This window comes from Coniophora puteana (assembly GCF_000271625.1).
Source record: "Coniophora puteana RWD-64-598 SS2 unplaced genomic scaffold CONPUscaffold_1, whole genome shotgun sequence".
NCBI lineage: Eukaryota > Fungi > Basidiomycota > Agaricomycetes > Boletales > Coniophoraceae > Coniophora > Coniophora puteana.
In genome coordinates, this window is record NW_006913053.1 from 672,115 (window position 1) to 691,230 (window position 19,116).

A 19,116-nucleotide genomic window follows, 5' to 3' on the forward strand; every position below is an offset into this window, starting at 1 on the left:
ATTAGCAACATCGTCCATGGGCCTTAATTCTTGTGGAAAAGTTTGCCCATGGGACAATGAATTACCAGATTTTTATCTATGGGCCAACATCAGCAAAGTAGTCTATGGGCAATCCCTACCTTGCCCATGGGCAATACACATTACCCATCCATCATCTGTAATCTATGTCAGTTTGCCCATGGGACATCCAGTAAAACTGCCAAATTAACCATGGGCAGACCATATTCACTCTGTCCATGGGCAGTAGCAAGTCATAAAACAATGGCCATGGTCCATCATAACTAACACATCAGTATGCCCATGGACCAAACCTCAGTTTTCAGGTACTGCCCACAGACAAGCACTTAGATTATATTGTCTCATAACAACAAGATTACTGACACATATGTCGAACCCAATGGTGCTTACAAGGAACAAGGGCCATGAGCAACACCTCACCCATAGACTGACATATTGCATTGGCATGTACTGCATACACTGCAACACTACATGGGTAAAGTCTAAAGGACAATAGCTCTCAAAGCACACCAACAAAATTACTGATGCACTCGACAAAAATATGGAACACCTCTTAATCAATTTAAGCTTACATTATATACATGTTTTAATTCAGCGGTTTCAGTTCAATGTGACCTAAATCTATTGATAAAAAATTTACATCGACTACTCTGAACTAAAATAAAACAGACTGCTACCGGTATTCATAAACCATCCTAGTCAAGCAAAATCCCATCTGAGGGTTAGCATCACATCGACAAAAAGTTTGACGAATCATACTCACATCATGAACTATTGTTGCTCAGCTTCATACTGCGAGGAAGAGTTGTCGAATCCATCATCCATCTGAATCTCGTCGGGCCAGGCGTTCCACTCATCCTGGTGATGCATGTTTGGGAGTCCTCGATGATAACGACTGGATCCCTGCATCAGCTCCTGTAAATACACGTAGTGATTATTTACTTACTGGTCTTCACGGATGTCATACATGGGATGTCCATCGGGCGGCGCATATCCCGACCCCGGATGTTGCGGATATCCGTAACCGTACGGGACAGGCGGCCCACCGTAAACGCTGTAAGGGCTGAACACCGGCGGAAACCCTTCATCTCTGCCGTAGTAACCAGGAGGAACCTGCGCGTGCGGATGTTGTCGGCCTTGAAGTTGACGAGCGGATGAGGGTCCTGGCCAGCCTCGAGGCTGTTGACCTGGTACGGCTTGCGACACCGGTTCTCTCATGTTCGTGCCCTCACGTTGGTGCGGAGGTGGGCCCGGTGGAGCGCGTGCGGGGGGGATTCGAGTGTCAGGAAAGCGGGCGGCGGGAGTAGAACGAGCAGAGGGGGGAGGACGAGTACCCAACGGTCCCCCACGAGTGGATGGGGCCCCTGCACGGGAGGACAGTGTCGTCATAGGCGGACGCCCTGCCTCGCGCGCAGCCCCATGGGTTAACGGGACCTTGCCCGATTGTCCCCGCGGCGGCCATGAGCCCCGTGCAGTCGTGGTAGCACCGGCAGATCGGGCCATGGACACAACGGGCACTGTGCGCGTAGAGGACGGCGGCATTGCCTCGCCTGGCTGCGGTGGAAGTGCAGGTCGACTTGGTGGCGCGCGCAGGGGTTGTTGGGCTGACCCGGGCGTGGGGTGAGATCTATTCGAGGGTTGAGAGGGGCGACCAGGCATTGATTGACGGGTGTGCAAGTGGTCAGTGTGGTCAGCGTAGGATGATTGAGAAGGCGCGCACCGAGACGGAGGAGGTACGGTGGCCGAATCAGGGCCCGCTCCTTGGTCGAGTTCGGCCGTTTCTGTTGTTTCAGGAGGATCATCTAAGTCATCGTCTTCGCTGCCATCCCAATCGCGTACTTCCGGGAGATTCGAGAAAAAATCTAGAAAGAGAATGAACACGATTAAGTTAACATTCATCCTAAATCCAACGGATGAAAACCCACCTGAAGATACGTCGTCTATCGACGCGGTCTTCTCGAGCGAGCCCACCCGGGTATCTGCTGCAGGGCTCATGAGAAGATGAATCATTATGATATGTTTTGAACCGACTGACCTTTATTCTTGCCCCTGCGCGTTCTAGCAGTCTCAAGGTCTTTGTCGCCCAAGCCTTTGGCTCCTTCACCTGGAAGGGAGAACGTAGAAATACCAGTAACGCCTTATACGGAGAGGCTGCAGCTTACCAATGGCAGCCATGTCTTCGCCGTCTTCATCGTGGTCTTCCTCATCGGGGCCATCAGCGCGGGCGTGGGTGTCTGCGTTAGCCTTGGCATTTGCGCTGTCGTCGGCGTTGGCGTTGGCGTTGGCATCCGCGTCTGCATCCGCGTCTGCATCGGCGTTGGCGTTGGTGTGGACGTGGACGTTGACATTATCGTCTGCGTCTGCGACCGCGGCTGCGTCTGCGTCTGCGACCGTGGCTTCGTCTCTGTCTGCGCGCGGAGAAGAGTCTGCCTTCTCCGATGAGCTTTTGCCTTCTGTAGCGTCATTAGCACCGAATAAAGATGTAGATAGTTCAACGACTTACTCGACTTCAAGGCACTCTTAGTGGTTTTCTCAGACACGTCGCGAACTCGGAAAAGTGCCTTCTTTCCGGTAGATATCACAAGCGGGACAGTACCTCGCCGTGTTTGATCTTCGAACTGGGCTTTGCGATCTGAAGTTGGTCACTTAAGCATGAAATGTACAAATATCAGAGCAGGTACGCACCATCATTCCAAGGACGCAAACATATAGTCCGCTTAGCCTCCATGTCCTTTCGTAATTCCTCCCTGTTAAACCGTACTAGGTTCTTCTCCGGAACCTTGGCCTCCGATTCGACCTCTGACGCGACCATTGGCAACCAGTGTTCGTACGCGGGCTTCATGTGCACGGCCATGTAGTCGTGCACGAGCAGCCATAAGAGCGCTGTTCCGAGCTTCTTTGGTTCAAAATCGTCAGCACCTACAGAGTAGTGGGCGAGGCAATGCGGCCAATAGTAAAGACTAAACCCGTAAATGACGCAATTGGGCAGGAATCGCTTCCATTGGACTTTCTCTCCAAACACGCCGACGGTATCTGTAAACGGGTGTTAACCTAATGACGAAGCAAACATATGACTCGAACGAAGACTTACGCAGTAGCTCATTGAACATTTTCCTTATGACGCTGCGGAGATAATCCCTCGCGGGGCGCTGCTGGACCGATTTGACAGGCTTCGACTTAAACGCGTTCGGCAGCGGGACGTCATTCTGGGGCTCGGTTCTGTCAATGCTAGCAACATCCTGTCAGTACATTTTTTCTCGAATCAAAAGCATGCATACGTGAGGACGGCCGCCATATACTCCACGATCCCTTGCACATTAACGCCTCGCTCGTTGAAGACGGACCTTGCGCGCTCTGAAGACGAGAAGATACCGGCTTGTCCACCTGGTTTGCCGTTGCCGCCCATGTGGATGACAACACCGATGACTTCGACGTTGCTCATATTGGCCGCAATCTGAGCCTGTACGACGACGTCGACAGGGAGAATGTGAACGATAGTTCAGCCAATAAAAAATGATGAACACTCACGAGGTTGGACAGTCGCATCCCTTCCCTCATCACGATCGTCCTCCCACGAGCAGAGCCTTTGCCCGTCGAGTCAGTGGCCGTGATCTCGCCGCACTTGACGCTATTCCAGTACTCCTCGACCAACCCAAATACTTTTTCGGCGCGCTCACGCCTGGTGACGGACTCGTCGTCCCACTCTTGCGAATTGAGGGCCTCCTTCAAGTTCCGGTAGCGCTCGTTGGCGAGCTTTCGCCATACTTCCAGATCATCTGTGAAGTGTCAGTAAGATGAATGGGCAGACAATCGCCAAAAGCTCACCTCGCGAAAGATCTTCTTGTGACTTTTGCCAACAGAGAAACTTGTTATAGATAGAAGTGTCCCTCTCGTGCGGGATCGTTATCCCCATAGCCTCCAGTACGGCTTCTTGAGGTTTGTGAAGCTGGCGAGCGCGTTCCTTGACACGCTTCATGAACTCGGAACCTTCTTCAGCGAGCTCGAGGGCGATAGCTCTAGGTATGGGGCCGGGGAGATGAGTTTGGTCACTCTCGTTTCCGCTCTCATGGCCATCGCCCTCGTCCTCGTTGACGCCCTCGGTGGGCTTGTCGGTACCGGTGACCTTGGAGGACGCGGGTCCCTTCTTGTTGCGTGCCTTGGGGGATCTCCGTCGCGGCACCGCATCGTCGTCACTGGCGGGGTCTTCGGTAGTGGGAACCATGGAGGACGCGGGGTGCTTCTTGGTACGGGTTTTGGTGGTTTCCCGTTGCGCCGCCGCATCGTCATCGTTGACACGGCCTTTGGTGGTGGAGGCCTTGGACGGCGCCTGTCGCTTCTTGCTCCGGGTTTCCGGGCCTTCCTCTCGCGTCGTCGTGTCGTCTTCCGAGTCGGAAGACCGAGGTTCAGGGGGTGGGTCTCTTTGCTGCATCTTGCGCTGACGGCGTGGCTTGATGGTCTTAGCACTTGTGCTTGGAGTCGGAGGAACATAGTCGTCAGAAGATTTGCCAGAACTCTCGCGCCATCCATCTGCCTTTGCGTCAGTACAAATGTAGTGTACAAATGAGAAACGTTCTCACCAGGTGAAGCGAGTGCATTGCGCGGAGAGGCGAGCCCCTCCTGCGTATCGGTTCGCATATCGACGTCGTTATCAGCGCCTACACTGTACATTAGGACGAACGTCCTCTTTATAGTGGCAGAAACGTACCGTCGGTGTGGGCTTTCCGTCTTCCTCTCGGCGCAAGCTCCGCTCTGCGTTCTGTATCTCGGACCGGGGAGTCATGACTGTTGTCTGCCATCACGGTTAGGCGTTGACAGACGCTTTGGATGTCATAAGGCCATACCTTCGGCTGTGGGTGCGCCGCCGTCGATGGACTTTGGAGGGAGCGTCTCCGTGGTCTGGTTGTCTATTTGTCGCTAGTGAGCTTGCTGAGGGCATAGATTCACGGGTGGATGACTTACTTTCGTTGTTTCCTTGCCTTAAGGCAAGTTGGGCCCTTCGCTCAGCGCCATCGGCTGACCAGTCGCTGTCATACTCGTTACCTACTCGAAATTAGCCTTAGACAACCGAGGGAGACTTCATGGCAATAAGGGCTTACCATCCGCCCCGAGCTGGGAGGTGGCCGCCGTAGTTTGGTTGTGTTCGCCTGCATACCGCTGCTTACATTTTACGCCCGTGGCTATCATAACGGAGAGACTCACCTTGATCAATGTCCATGTTGGTTGACTCGCGTTCGGAAGGGGGAATGATCGTGCCTGGGCATATGCAATTGAGTTTTGCGGGATCCAATAAGCCTGAGGTCAATGTTGGAGTGGATGGCCGGGTTGAAGGCCGGGAAGCTGGATGCAAGATGCTCTCAACGCGCGCATCCTGCCAATAGAAAAACGTCAAAAAATGGAACTGAGTATGTGGACGCAAAGCTTACGTCGGACATATCGACATCCATATCGACGCTCACTGGTGTATGATCCGGTGAGCGTCCATGAGGAGTGGCCATAGAGGGCCGGTTGCCTGCCTCTCCCGCCTCCTCGGCATCGCGACGTGCTATAGCCAGTTCCACTATTGAGTACGGGTTTCTCTTGGATGGTCTTTGCAGTGGAGCTTCAGACGGAGGAAGTTCGACGGTGCCTTGAGAGCGTAAGGCCCGGCCATGCGACGCCAGAGAGTCTGATTGGGCTGCTGGGTCGCTCGCTGACGGATTCGCAATCGAAACGTCATCGACCTCTATGCCGGCGCGAGCAGATGCTCGAGTCGTTCGAGTCGCTGAGGCCTTAGGTGGGGCAGATGGGTCGGTGGCTGAGATATCTGGTGCTGCTATGCGGCTGCGCGGAAGTGGTTTGACTGCAGAGGGAATGGGGGAATCCGAGGGAGATTGCGCCGTACGTGAGGGCGGGTTCCGTTTTGATCGCGACCGGCCCCCCGTCTTGCGAGCGGGAGAAGACGCAGATAGTTGGATGGCGTCCTTCTTGTTCTTCCGCTGGTCTACGGTCATAGGAAGAGCACGCTCAGCAGGGGTCTGCCTTGCAGCAGTCCTCCGAGGGCGCGGCGTAGATGCCATGAAGCGAAGCGCTGGCGGAGCCGATGGAGGGAGATAGGGTAGCCAGCGAGATAACGGGATAGCGTGACTGCGAAGGGCGGATCGACAAAAGCGATCCCGACGGCGCTCACTGCCAGATTTTTAACACGTAGTCAAAGTTCTGGACTTTTCGCGCTGACACGAAGTCTATACGCTGAAAAATTCGCGCTGACACGAAGTCGACACGCTGCGACACGGAGTCTGACCGGAGGAGGTACAGCGACAAAAATGGTTGCTCTGGATCGGCGGACGTTCAGTCAGAAGAGAGGGGGTAGTAGCAGAAGAGAGAACTTACTCGAGCTTGATGGGAATGGATCGGGGTGGGGTGGGGGGATCAACGAGAGTGGTGATGGCTGTTCTGGATCGAAGTGAGCTATAGGGTAGATTTGTGATGGGGTTTGTTTGCTCACCTGTCTACAACCAAAATCATTTTCATCCGAAAGAATGGATATCGACAATCACCTGTCGTCGGGCATATTGGCTAAGGAGAACACTGGAGAACATCTGTATGAATGTATGATGGTAAGTGCGCGGTATTGTAACATTCACCATAGGCCATAGATATCGTACGGATCCACACGTTCATGCGTCTATCGAGCGGGAGCGACGAGGAGCGACGGACGCGAAGCTCACAGGCGGGAGCAGGAAAGGCGGGAGCGGCAAAGTGGGAGTGTCTGAGGGCCTCTACATATCAGCGGACTCCAACGAATGACAGCTAGTTACGGTGTCATTCTGTCAACGTCTTGTGATAACGAAAATATACTTTACCTACCGCATACCGGGAACGCTCTCAACCATATTTACCACTATCCATCACGTTCGAGGAGATCCGCCGATGCCGCGAGAAGAGTGGAAACTCTCCAAGTTCCAGATTCCTACCAACTTCGTCGCTATCAGAGGCGCAGACATTGACGCTGTCTACCACAGGCAATGGATCTTTGATACACCCACCACACCCGACATGCACGATACCGGGGACCGTAAATCCGAGAAATGTCTTGTGCAGGTCTGGCGGTACCTGCGCGAGAAGGACGACTCAAAGATCCTTGGTTTTATCCCCATTCCCAAGGCGTATGCGCAGCACTGGTTCCAGCTTTTTTATACAATCGCGGTGGAGCAATGGGCCGTGAAGAAGTTCGACCGTTGGTACTCGGATATGCGGCAGGATAACCCTGGGCGCGATCGCGCGTACAGTGCAGTTCTCATGGTGAGCCTCGAGCTCACGTCCCACCTTGAAGCTCGCATCCGCATCATACAAGAGCTCCTTGCCCTTCCGGAAGGCTCCGACAACCTGCCTATTTTCGATGAACACCTCATCCGGGAGCGGTATGACGTGTCAAGCGTACCTTGGGAGGCCGTGGACGACGACACGATGCGGTATATGATCAAACGTCCTCTTGATCCAATCAATGCTCCTTACCTAGGTGAGCCCTTACACCTAGCCGCATTTAGAGTAAATAACTCACAAGAATAAGGCTGGGAGGATAGACCGTCGTGGACTATAGCCCCGCCGTTCGAATCGCAAGGGCGGTACTACTGGCAGTTTGGGCATGTGACTGGAGAGACTCATCGCGAGGCAGCGATTATCAGAGCGATCGCCGGCGCGTGGTCCTGGCTGGTGGAGGACCCCGACAGCGATTGGAAACATATCCGCGAGGGCCAATGGGAGGGCTGGAGCGATGTTCGGGGTGAGCCGATCTGGTTAGAGGACACGTGGATCTCGCGACTGCCGACGTTGGAGGAGCTCGGCATGACACTGCCCGAGTCGAGACTCTGGAAAGGGCGCGACATTAGCTATCCCAATTGGCGCGGTGACAACAGAAAGTTGGCAGCCGAAGCCGATAAAGCGTGGGCTCCTATCACGGACGAGGACGAGGACAAGACGTCGGCCGACTGGCGGGACTTTTTCCATTCTCCGTTCTGCGCCGACCCGCGGTACGGACCAAAGTACTGCAACCGATGCACTCTGCGGTTCGAGTCACAAAAGTGGATCGGGGAGGTCCCAATGTGCCGGGACTTCCGCGATTATCCGCATGCTCCGAGTTGTCGAGACCCGTCAGGTGGCCCTCGAGGTTGTGATAGATGTTGCCTCAGGTACCTTACGGGCCACTGGCAGGGCGAGTTCCCGAGCCCTCCTTCACCTATTCGCGAAATTCAAAGGGCGCATTTCCCGCGGAAGACCTCACCGGAGGTCGAGATGAAACCGACGATGAGGAGGGTACACGACGTTGTCGGTCATTTAGATTCAGGTGAAAGTGCCATTGAAGACGAAACCGACGAGGAAATAGAGGCCAACTTCATCGGCAGAGGCAAGCGGAACGATGATGGAGATGAGAAGGAGGAGCACAATGACGGTGATGGCGAGGTGCATAACGGCAGTGAGGGCAAGAGGGGGTACAATGGCAGTGAGGGCGAGGAGAACAAAAGCGATGATGGCGAGGGGGAGCACAATGACAGTGAGGGCGAGGAGGGGCATTATGACGGTGATGGCGAGGAGGAGCACTACGACAGTGATGACGAGGAGAGGAGGGGGAGGAAGAGAAGACGTTGCTAGAAGGTGGCGAGTAGCACATGTAAGGTCGGATGGCGAATAGCATATTTGAGGACGGTGATGGTCTTCTGACAAGATGGATGATGAATACGAGCATAAAGAGACTTGAGGACGGTCACGGTGGTGGCGGAGAGGAGGAGCACTACGACAGTGATGACGAGGAGAGGAGGGGGAGGAAGTGAAGACGTTGCTAGAAGGTGGCGAGTAGCACATGTAAGGTCGGATGGCGAATAGCATATTTGAGGACGGTGACGGTCTGACAAGATGGATGATGAATACGAGCATAAAGAGACCCGAGATCGGAGGACTTGGAGGTAATGACGACAAATGAACGCCGGTCGTAGATAACGCTCCTAGTATTCGTTATCGGACGGCGGCGACGAACGCCCGTTCGTGAGCGAACAATGAACTGGACCAAGACAAGGACAAACGAGAAAGGCGGACCTAATGAAGGTAGATTAACGCGAGTGCGTCGCAAAGCATCCAATCACCTACCAAGTGTATATTCTAGAGAGGCAAGAGACAAAAGGGAGCGGAGACGCATTCTGCGCGACAACATAGAATCCGGCAGGGTCCGTCTCGATAACCTTGAACTCCATCGTCCGTATGCCACCGTGGACGTGGAATGTATCGCCTTGTACCACCAAAGAGTTAAGAACCCCATGGGTGAGGGCAGACCTAACAAAGAAGCATCAGCACGAGCGCAACGCAAACCTAGAGAATGTGCATACCTTCAAGTAAGTACGACTTGAGGCGGATATCGAAGATATTGCCGCTGAGACCCTCGAACGATTCGTAGAACGGCATGATGGGAGTAAGGTCTCGATAACCTTGAACTCCATCGTCCGTATGCCACCGTGGACGTGGAATGTATCGCCTTTGCCCACTGAATAGTCTGCCGCATCCGACCTTTAGTTTCGGTACGCTCATTCAGCTAGAGAATGCGCATACCTTCAGGTAAGTACGACTTGAGGCGGATATCGAAGATATTGCCGCTGAGACCCTCGAACGATTCGTAGAAGGGCATGATGGGAGTAAGCTTCCCGTACTCCATGTCGAGGCGCTTACGCTGATGAGGCCGCCGAGCATGACGCGGAGGTTGTTGTGCGCGGCCTTGTTCATCTGGGTGACTTTGTTCGGCGTCGACAGAACTCAAGCAGATAGGGCCAGTGTGTCTCCGCTATTTTTGCCTATTCGCTATATGTAAATTTATGGAAGAAGGATTTTGGCACGACGACGTACTTCACGACGATGGAGTACCACCAAAGAGCCGAGTCCCCCTGGGCGAAATAAGACAGCCAAGAGAACTAGGATACGCCAGCAGCAAGACTACAAGTTTAAACGATGGGAGACCCAACAGCAGAGCGTCAGTACGACCCAAGATCAAACAGTTATGTACATACCCATTGCGCCATCCAGGGAAATATGAGGGTCGTTGATGTTCAGAATATTCGTGGAGATAGAGAGTTGCGAGAAACGAAGACCTAGTCATTTCATTGGAGATCAATACCAGTGCACCTTAAATCATCGAATCACGTACCAATCGCGGCTTCCAGATACAAGAAATCAAAACGAGCGGGGATACGTTGATGGCAGGACTACAGCTTGCCATAGCGGAGGACCTAACATCGGAGCAGCAACATAATTCCAGTTTTAATCAACCACGTACATACCCGGTGTGCCATCTAGGGAGATTTGGATGCCGTTGACGTTGAGTGACCAAAGGTTAAGCGAGGCAGGAGACAAGTTCCAAGGACGGTGTCGGAGGGAAAGATAGAGACTGCAGCGTGTTGTGCAGCGCACCACGTCACCTTGAACGCGCATGGGGTGGTTCCTATGTGTACACCGGCCATGCTCGCGGCGACCAGACCAAAGTCTGCACGCATGCACCAGCGGGGCGAGATGCCTGGTCGCTGCTGCGGTGGCATATAGCCTGGCCGCAGGTGTGGCGGCGCGTAGCCTCACCACACATATGGATGGAACGGAAACAGATGACGGAGGGATGGGTGGCGGCCACAACCGCGACACGAAGTGCGATCATGTTTTATCAGCGACGGCCGAAGCCTGATCACTGAGTGCGATGGCACGAAGCCTGGTCGCACATTACGGTGGCACGAAGCCTGGCCGCGAGGAGAGGGAGGCGAAAGGATAGATTGAAGTAGTGGATGTGCTTACCTTTGACCCCGTGTCCTACGCCTTGCCTGCTGCGACGACCCTGACTTGATGAGAGAGAAGAGAGAAAAAGGTACGAGCGCAAATAAACACAAAGCGATCAACGATAAACAAGTTTGAGTCTCAGCTCAAACATTGAGTCTCAGATCAAATATTGAATCGGAGCTTTAATTGCCACACACCTTTGGGCGAATTTGCTTCCGTCTTTATATCTCCGCCTCAACGCTACTCCGATACTGAATTCGACCACACTCGGACCGATGTACCGATGGCTAAACAAGGATCACTGTGGCCCCACAAGTAAGCAGCATTCAGACTCCTCTCGAAAGGCCGCACATTCGCAGGCGCGCTCAACCCTTACCCTACTCGACGACTTCCATCTCCTGGCCGCTCTTCGGACCTCAACCTCTGGCTTCAAGGTCCTCCACGGCTTCAATGTCAACAGCGGCTACGAACTCCTCAAGACCAGGCTAGGTGTAGGGCAAAGGGGCGGGGTGTGCAACGAAGGGCAAGGTTTCGGGTGATGGGCAAGGTGTCGGCTGAAGGGCAAGGTGTCGGACAAAAACGCAAAGGTACGCACATCCAGTATCTCTCGTCGCGGCCAGGCTTCGTGCCACCGTAATGTGCGACCAGGCTTCGTGCCATCGCACTCAGTGATCAGGCTTCGGCCGTCGCTGATAAAACATGATCGCACTTCGTGTCGCGGTTGTGGCCGCCACCCATCCCTCCGTCATCTGTTTCCGTTCCATCCATATGTGTGGTGAGGCTACGCGCCGCCACACCTGCGGCCAGGCTATATGCCACCGCAGCAGCGACCAGGCATCTCGCCCCGCTGGTGCATGTGTGCAGACTTTGGTCTGGTCGCCGCGAGCATGGCCGGTGTACACATAGGAACCACCCCATGCGCGTTCAAGGTGACGTGGTGCGCTGCACAACACGCTGCAGTCTCTATCTTTCCATCCGACATCGCGCTTCTATCTCTTCGTTCCTTTACATTTTTTCCCGCTTACTGCTTTATCTTTCTACGTTCGCCCCGATCTTCGTCTTTTGCCATTCTCCTCTCTTTCCTGTTCTTCCTGTCTTCCGAATTGCACAGATCCGCCACCGTTCGGACTTCAAACCTCCGCGTCTGCGATGGATGGCGTCCGTTGTCACGTCTGGTAAGGGATTTATTTGAGATCTATTCGACGCCACCTAGCTAACGTACGAAACTATCAGGGGACTATATACTTACTCCTCGTGCCTGTACTCCCTTGAGTTGTATGTGACTATGGTAAGTCAACTATTTTGACTTCGTTTTGATTCGTTCAATGATCTATGGTATCGCTATAGACCTCACCGGTGCTGTGGCTTCATGACGGTGTTTTTGCCAAACACGATGTTATGGACGTCTTCCTGACGCGCAAACACGCGCTTAATGCCGGGTTAGATATTGCTCTGCGACATCCCCGTTCACGCATTGACGCCATGTTTTTTTCAGCTTTCCCTAATCCAGACAATGGAATACACGCTTCCCTTCAAGTTCGACTCCGCCACCAAGTTCAACAAGCTCGCTTGGAAACCGTTTCGCCGTCAATCCTCTGGTATGTTTCGCGGTGATCCTCTCATTCAGATGCTTACTGGTATTACAGAGGACTGGAACTGGTTCGATGCTCGTGTCCTTGCGGAAGGAAGTCACGGCGTCATGATCACGTCTCCTAACGCTGATTACGTGCCCATGTACCGAACTCAGCCCGAACCGCTCCGTGCGAAGGAGGACGGTAACTTTGGTCTCAACGATCCCTTCCACATCCCAACAATGTACTGTCTTGAGCTCCCCTGGGCTGCTCTATACCCCAGACGCGCGTATTGGCTGGACAAGGAGCTGGGCGCCTTATGGTGGAGACTTACCGAAGATGACATCGATGGCGAGTTGCATGGGGAGGATAAGGTCGGACGGCTCAAGCCTGAAGGACTTGCCAGGCTAGATTCCCTCATCTTCGGCCCCATCCAAGATATCAAGGATCGCCTGCTCCGTCATCAGCGCGACAAGGGTTCCCCGGGTCGCGAGGAGGATGGGAAGTGGGCCAGATTTGTTTTCGAGCGTCTCACCACGGAGTGGCACACCTTTCGTTTGAAGTCCGACAATCTCCGGGGATTCGTACAGCGCCTGGGCGACGTTCGTCGCGCGTGCATGGACCTTTGGGCGTTTTGCGAGTACCGTCTCTGCGTTCAGAATGCCGGAGTGCACGGCCCGCCCTGCACAGACGCAGTGCGGGACGACGGCATCATCAAAGCTTCTCCGCGGTACATAGGTGCCTTTACCACCCGCCCTGATACCCTCAAGCGCCTCTATCAAGCAGGCGTGCCCGTTTGGTACCCACGTTCTAACGACTCTATCTCTCCAACAACGAACCAGCTTCAACTCGTCACCATGGACTCGGCCGGGTGGGTCATTTGCGGCTCGCCTCATCGGAATGGTGAAAGGGCGCCGTACGATGTCATCGTCGACTGGGTCTTGCATCCATCCAGGTTGTGGATGGCTCGCTACGGCTACGGGTTCTCCTCCGAAAGCAGCCCGAACCCTTTCAAGGGAAGAGTCGGGATTCCGACTTCTCCTGAGCCCCAGCAATCGCACGCCGGCGCTGTTCGTCGGGATCGTGCGCCACAGCATAATGTCAAGTTTTGTACGTGTCGTATACTTAATCTTCAGTCTTTTTTTCTTTCTTTTTTACTTACATCGTACTAGATGCGCGCGCCTCGAAGGGCAAAGGCAAATCCAAGGAGCCCCTGACATCGCAGGAGTTCAAGGCTAGGACCTACGAAGTCGACGACCCAAAGAATCTCGCCTTTCCGCCTATGTTCCCCTTCTGGTATCGTGCGTTGGGAAGGGCCAACAAGAGCGTCCCACCTCCCGACCAAATCTCTCCCGGGATGGATGGATGGCGCTTCCCGAATCCCAACCTGTTCGTGAACACGACCAACGTCGTCAACTTTCTTTTCAACTGGCTGGTCATGCGACAGCCTTGGCTTCAGCACGTTCGCGACACGACGTGCTACTATCCTCCGAGCGCGCAGGCTTGGCGGGACATGTTGGGTGGCCACCTGTGGGACTTCAACCCTGAAAACGTCTTCACCACCACGACTCAGAAGCGCCTCCTCGGATTCCATACCTTCGAGTTCATCATCCCACAGCTTCGGGAGCTTAAGGCAGCCGCCGAACAGTCGGGCACATGCTGTTTGCGTGGTGCAACCATCCCGCTTAGCAAGCTTGACGAGAAGGAGGTTCTCCAATGGGTGCTCTGGGATCTTCACGACATCAGCTTTGCCGCCGACTTCCTGGTGCTCGACGAGGCGATGGCGGCGGACGAGTGGACCAAAGATAGAGACGGTCGCAGGGCCGCATGCCTTAACGCTTTTCCCTACGCGCCACCAGTGGCTGACGCTCGGCCGGAAGCCTACTTGTTGTTCGGTTGCCCGGCTGCTGCAGCCGGCATCGTCACGGATAGGCTTCGCGCTTTGATGGCGTCATGGCCGGACCCGTCGTTGAGGTTGTCCAGACCATTACCTGAGGCCGTCATCGGCGGTGGCGACGCACAAACGCTTGCCGCCTACTACGCCGAGTTGACGGAACTGTACGTCCTCAAATTTCGCAAGCGGTTCAATCGTCGCCCGGTGCTCCCTCACATGGTCCCGGATGCGCGCTGGATTACAGAGTTTGCCCAGCAGGACGTCGGTCAGTCGACGGAAGCAGCGAAGTGATCTTTGGACGGTCGGGCCTTGGCAGTTGAAGGGTTTTTGGTGGCATTCCTCGTCTTCGTCATTTTGTTTTTGCATTGCGTATTTTTTGCATTTTTTTTTCTTCGTTTCTTTCTGCTCGTGTTTGCAACATCGGACCTCATGCTCATGTACTATACATTGGACTGACATACTAATGTCATTTTGCGCCATGTGTTTCATCCAGTTTCTGCCGCGACCGATGCCTAAGTCCCACGAGAAAGCGAACTCATCTACGACCGGCTCGGATCCCTCAACGTCTGGCTCTAGGAAACGGTTGGTACCTGTCGGACCGAAGCGCACTTCACGCAAGAAGGGTGGGGGGGATGATGTTTTAATCTTTGGACCAGGTATGCAATCACAATCAGTAGGACTATGCTAATGATGAACATAGGTCGGCAGGTATACCGACAGCTTCCACCCACTACCCCTCGCCGAGCGCCCCCCGCCGTTCGTCCCTCTATCCGCTTAGATGCATCTGATATGGCTGGGTCCAGTCAAGGCCTCTCCACAGCTGGTGTACCCTCAGAAGAATGCGTGGACGACACGCCTCTTATCACGGTATCACCGTCACCACGCTCTCATACGCCGGTGCCCTCTGGAAACGACTGGATTCCGGCCATGACCCCGGAAGACGGGCTTCACAACTCACCCCCATCTTCACCGTTGCTGCAGCCGTCTTCCTCCGTACCTCAAGACAAGTCCTATCCGACGGTAGCTCAATCCGATCCTGCGTTGTTCGTCCTATCCTCCGACCCACCTACAGCCCGAAGGCGTTGGACTTCCTCTCGTCAAAAGCGTGCAAATCAATGGCGAACGTGGTCGGACAAAGTTTTACCAGATCTCATCCGCCCATACCTCGCTTACCTCAAAGCATCGAACCACTTTCACCGCAGCGCTGACATAACGAGATTGACTGCCGCTCGCTCTTGCTCGGCCAATTGCCATGGCTTCCGCCGACGGGTGGAAGTCACTTGTGTCTTATTCGACCGTGAGTGACATCTCTATCATGTATAAAGCGCAAACTCAGTGTTTCTTCGCAGGTTTGGAGCCTAATGTAACGATTGAATCGTGTTCATGCACGCCAGTACCCGTCCGTCTGGTCAATGCGGGCTTCTTTCCGTGTGCACCGACCGAGCCGTCCCTCGCCGTCGACATGCGGCTGTTGCAGTTCATCACCATGCTGTCTGTGCGCACACCACCGAACGTCTCCGCCTGGTCAGACACTCTTGAGAGCTTCTTACTCAATATGGGACATAAATTAGAAGGAAAGGTACGCCTACTACACATGCATATATGGATCCGTCACTCAGATATCGCGACGGCAGGGCAATCTTCGTCGGCGTTTCCAGCGTGCATTTCATTGGTATCGGGTACTTGTGCGACAATCTGACGAGTTCATGCAAAGTCTTCTCGTCAAACTTACGCCCCCTCGAAAGGATCAACCCACCCAATATCTCCGCGAACGGTGCCCGCTATGTTTCGGAGGGAATGATTGGAGGCGAGGAAGGCGTCAGGAGATGGGGTATGGCTAATGCTCTATTTTGATATTGACATCACTAATCGCAGTTGATTAGTCCCGACGTCATCGTGTGTATTGACGCATGCTTTACCCAGAAGCGCTCGAACGGACACCGGCTATCAGACGATAGAGACCCTCCAAATCCGACAAAGACTGTATTCCTTTCTGAAGAGATGGTAGCCGACGCGGAGCGCATGGTCAACAACAAGCGTCCCCCGCGAACAAGAAAGCGACAAGCACCATCGTCACAGGACGAGGACGTGATCGAGGATGGAATGCGTATCCCATCCTCCGTTTTAGATGGGTGCGGTGAAAGCTTCATTGCAGCGGATGAAAAGCGTTCAAAGGCAAGCACTCAATTTTTCTCCGACACCGGACTGATGGCTCTTTTGTGCCGCCATGATCAAGTTCTCTGGCTCGTCAACATGACGTCCTCCGGCGAAAAGCAACACTACGCTCTCGCTCTGATTATAGAGCTGTTCAACCACCTTCCTGCCGATATGAACGTTGGACTCCTGTACGACATCGGTTGCCAGCTTGAGCGAAGTTGTCGCAACTTCTCCTTCATTCCTGAACTTCTCCCGCGGATAGTGTTCGCCATCTCTGTCTTTCACGCGTATGGACATCAGTGGCCCTGCCAGATCGTTTATCATCCATGGAAGTGCCCAGGATTCGGCTTCTCCGATGGCGAAGGCTGTGAACGCCTTTGGAGCGCACTCAAGTTGCTTATTCCCTCATTGCGGGTATCTGGGGTAAGAGTTCGTCTTCCGGTGTGTCGCTGCATGACGTCCTGATCCAATTACAGTTTTACCAGCGGCTGTTCGCGCTGGATGTTCACGTAAGCTATTTGGACGTCAAGTCCCTCGAAAATATCGGCCATTGGCTCCAGCGCAGATGGAAGTCCGCTCAGCAGCGACTCTCGGAAGCCTCACGTGGCTTGCGCGCCACTGGTGTTGCCGAAACGGTGTTGCGGGTTCAATGGCGGGATCAAGTTATTGCGCAGACGCGCCCTTTGCCAAGTACGTTCGTTCATATCATCCCTCGAAATATCGGCTGACATTTATGCAGGGCAGTCGTCAGGTAGGGCTGAGGAAGACGTCCTTCGTATTATCGAACTCGAAAAGACGTACGAAAAAGCGCGAGAAACCCTGCTCTCGTCCGAGGCACAACTGGCATCTGGGGGGGCCGTACACCTGATCGACACAACACTAAATCTCGAGGAAGAACGTGCGCGATGCGGGCGCCTCAAGCACTCTCTCTCAAAGCTCAAGGCGGCTCTCGGCTTAGAAGGCCGGCGGAAACTAGGCGACATGCGTCGCAACAAGTACTTACATACGCGGATGAAGGCACTGGCGCTCAAAACCAGAATTCGAGACAAGCTTCGCCATCGCAAGTTTGAGCTCTCCAAACTGGAGCGAGCATATCGTCAAACGTTAAACGGTAGGACGTACATCAACTCTCGTATTTTTGTCTAACGCACGCGGTTTCAGAGCAACGTCTCCACGATCATACAGCTCAGTCTGTCAAACGGAAGGAGCCCTCCATTGCGCAGCTGGTCAAACGCTATAACGACCTCGTCATCAAACTCAAGAAAATCAAGGACGATGACCGGTCGCTCTCTCATGTGGTCGTCCCCCACTTCATCAACTCCGAGGGAATATTTGCACTCGATGTCGACGACAACATATGGGAGGACGTGGGGCTTCATGAGGGCGAAGCTAATCCTCCCGCCTGGCTCGGCAACGAGAAGGTTCGGGAGGGGATCCGTCACATGCTGGCTTACGACCGAAGCGTCGAGGAAGTTGCGAGGTTGTCCAACGAGCGCGCTCGCTTGCAAGAGTGGACGCTTGTGACTTGGTCTGCGTTGAAGCAGCTGGCAACTACTTCAGGTTCGTGGTCGTACTCGTTCAATTTATTGTTGTTGAGCTGACCGCCGAAGATGAGGTCCTGAAATTTCACGCGCAAACGCGTTTAGGAGAACTCGCGGGGTTAGTGTCTTCGTGGCAGCGTGAGACGTCCATTATCACACTGACATGGGTCGTAGGAGATTCGTGGGGTCCCTCGGAATTGACGCTCTCAAATGCACGTGTCAAATTACAGGCTTCATCAGCCTCGGTAGCAAAGCCGCCAAACCATGAAAACGAAGATTCAGATGGGTCGTCAAGTGCGGGGTCTGAACAGGGTCTGGAGGAATTGGTAGACGAGCTTGAAGACGTCGCGCTCGCCGATGAGTACCGACACGTTGATGACGTTGATGATTGTTTGGTGGATTCAGATAGTGATACATCAATAGCCTCACTTAGTATGACACCGTCCAAGAGGGCTCGTAATTAATTATAGTAGTGATATGTAAATAGGACACTGCGCAGTCATCAGCAACTTTACACTTTACTGGTTGGACTCGTGGGCTTGCTTCGGCTTTCTATCTGGCCACAAGTTTTTTCTTTCGATTATATGATCCGTTTAATTACTTAATAAACATATTTTATGTGACAACGGTTGGGCAAATGTAGAGGAGATGTAGAAGTGGGTTGGGCTCTAAAAATCAAAAGAAATTTTGAGGCATTGTATGCAAGTGTGGTACATGCCAGTGCAATATGTCAGTCTATGGGTGAGGTGTTGCTCATGGCCCTTGTTCCTTGTAAGCACCATTGGGTTCGACATATGTGTCAGTAATCTTGTTGTTATGAGACAATATAATCTAAGTGCTTGTCTGTGGGCAGTACCTGAAAACTGAGGTTTGGTCCATGGGCATACTGATGTGTTAGTTATGATGGACCATGGCCATTGTTTTATGACTTGCTACTGCCCATGGACAGAGTGAATATGGTCTGCCCATGGTTAATTTGGCAGTTTTACTGGATGTCCCATGGGCAAACTGACATAGATTACAGATGATGGATGGGTAATGTGTATTGCCCATGGGCAAGGTAGGGATTGCCCATAGACTACTTTGCTGATGTTGGCCCATAGATAAAAATCTGGTAATTCATTGTCCCATGGGCAAACTTTCCACAAGAATT

The 19,116-nt window shown here is 53.5% G+C and overlaps 6 protein-coding genes across 6 annotated transcripts; 4 read left to right on the forward strand and 2 right to left on the reverse strand.

The window, feature by feature from the left end:
* Nucleotides 1-789: 789 nt before the first annotated feature.
* Nucleotides 790-6,074, reverse strand: CONPUDRAFT_148216 (uncharacterized protein; the record flags this gene model as incomplete). The annotated part of the gene is made up of 18 exons (XM_007764843.1): nucleotides 790-913; nucleotides 965-1,880; nucleotides 1,944-1,997; nucleotides 2,054-2,122; nucleotides 2,181-2,471; nucleotides 2,522-2,650; nucleotides 2,704-3,051; nucleotides 3,110-3,246; nucleotides 3,297-3,478; nucleotides 3,547-3,794; nucleotides 3,844-4,545; nucleotides 4,596-4,673; nucleotides 4,724-4,807; nucleotides 4,860-4,922; nucleotides 4,978-5,058; nucleotides 5,115-5,162; nucleotides 5,218-5,386; nucleotides 5,442-6,074. The coding sequence occupies 18 exons, from the start codon at nucleotides 6,072-6,074 to the stop codon at nucleotides 790-792; spliced, it is 4,356 nt and encodes a 1,451-aa protein (XP_007763033.1).
* Nucleotides 6,075-6,320: 246 nt separating this feature from the next.
* CONPUDRAFT_68709 (uncharacterized protein) lies at nucleotides 6,321-6,811 on the forward strand (the record flags this gene model as incomplete). Its single annotated transcript, XM_007764459.1, has 3 exons — nucleotides 6,321-6,460; nucleotides 6,536-6,614; nucleotides 6,647-6,811. 3 exons carry the CDS (start codon nucleotides 6,321-6,323, stop codon nucleotides 6,809-6,811), a joined length of 384 nt encoding a protein of 127 aa, XP_007762649.1.
* A 116-nt stretch (nucleotides 6,812-6,927) lies between these two features.
* CONPUDRAFT_68710 (uncharacterized protein) lies at nucleotides 6,928-8,646 on the forward strand (the record flags this gene model as incomplete). Its single annotated transcript, XM_007764460.1, has 2 exons — nucleotides 6,928-7,516; nucleotides 7,568-8,646. The coding sequence occupies 2 exons, from the start codon at nucleotides 6,928-6,930 to the stop codon at nucleotides 8,644-8,646; spliced, it is 1,668 nt and encodes a 555-aa protein (XP_007762650.1).
* Nucleotides 8,647-9,294: 648 nt separating this feature from the next.
* Nucleotides 9,295-9,697, reverse strand: CONPUDRAFT_148218 (uncharacterized protein; the record flags this gene model as incomplete). The annotated part of the gene is made up of 3 exons (XM_007764844.1): nucleotides 9,295-9,321; nucleotides 9,375-9,538; nucleotides 9,595-9,697. The coding sequence occupies 3 exons, from the start codon at nucleotides 9,695-9,697 to the stop codon at nucleotides 9,295-9,297; spliced, it is 294 nt and encodes a 97-aa protein (XP_007763034.1).
* Nucleotides 9,698-12,313: 2,616 nt separating this feature from the next.
* Nucleotides 12,314-14,556, forward strand: CONPUDRAFT_148219 (uncharacterized protein; the record flags this gene model as incomplete). The annotated part of the gene is made up of 3 exons (XM_007764845.1): nucleotides 12,314-12,398; nucleotides 12,447-13,481; nucleotides 13,544-14,556. 3 exons carry the CDS (start codon nucleotides 12,314-12,316, stop codon nucleotides 14,554-14,556), a joined length of 2,133 nt encoding a protein of 710 aa, XP_007763035.1.
* Nucleotides 14,557-15,366: 810 nt separating this feature from the next.
* CONPUDRAFT_42338 (uncharacterized protein) lies at nucleotides 15,367-17,960 on the forward strand (the record flags this gene model as incomplete). The annotated part of the gene is made up of 7 exons (XM_007764202.1): nucleotides 15,367-15,547; nucleotides 15,615-15,844; nucleotides 15,900-16,096; nucleotides 16,149-16,845; nucleotides 16,899-17,112; nucleotides 17,162-17,533; nucleotides 17,584-17,960. Coding segments are annotated over 7 exons (2,268 nt in total), but the record flags the coding sequence as incomplete, so codon positions are not given.
* Between the last annotated feature and the right edge of the window lie 1,156 nt (nucleotides 17,961-19,116).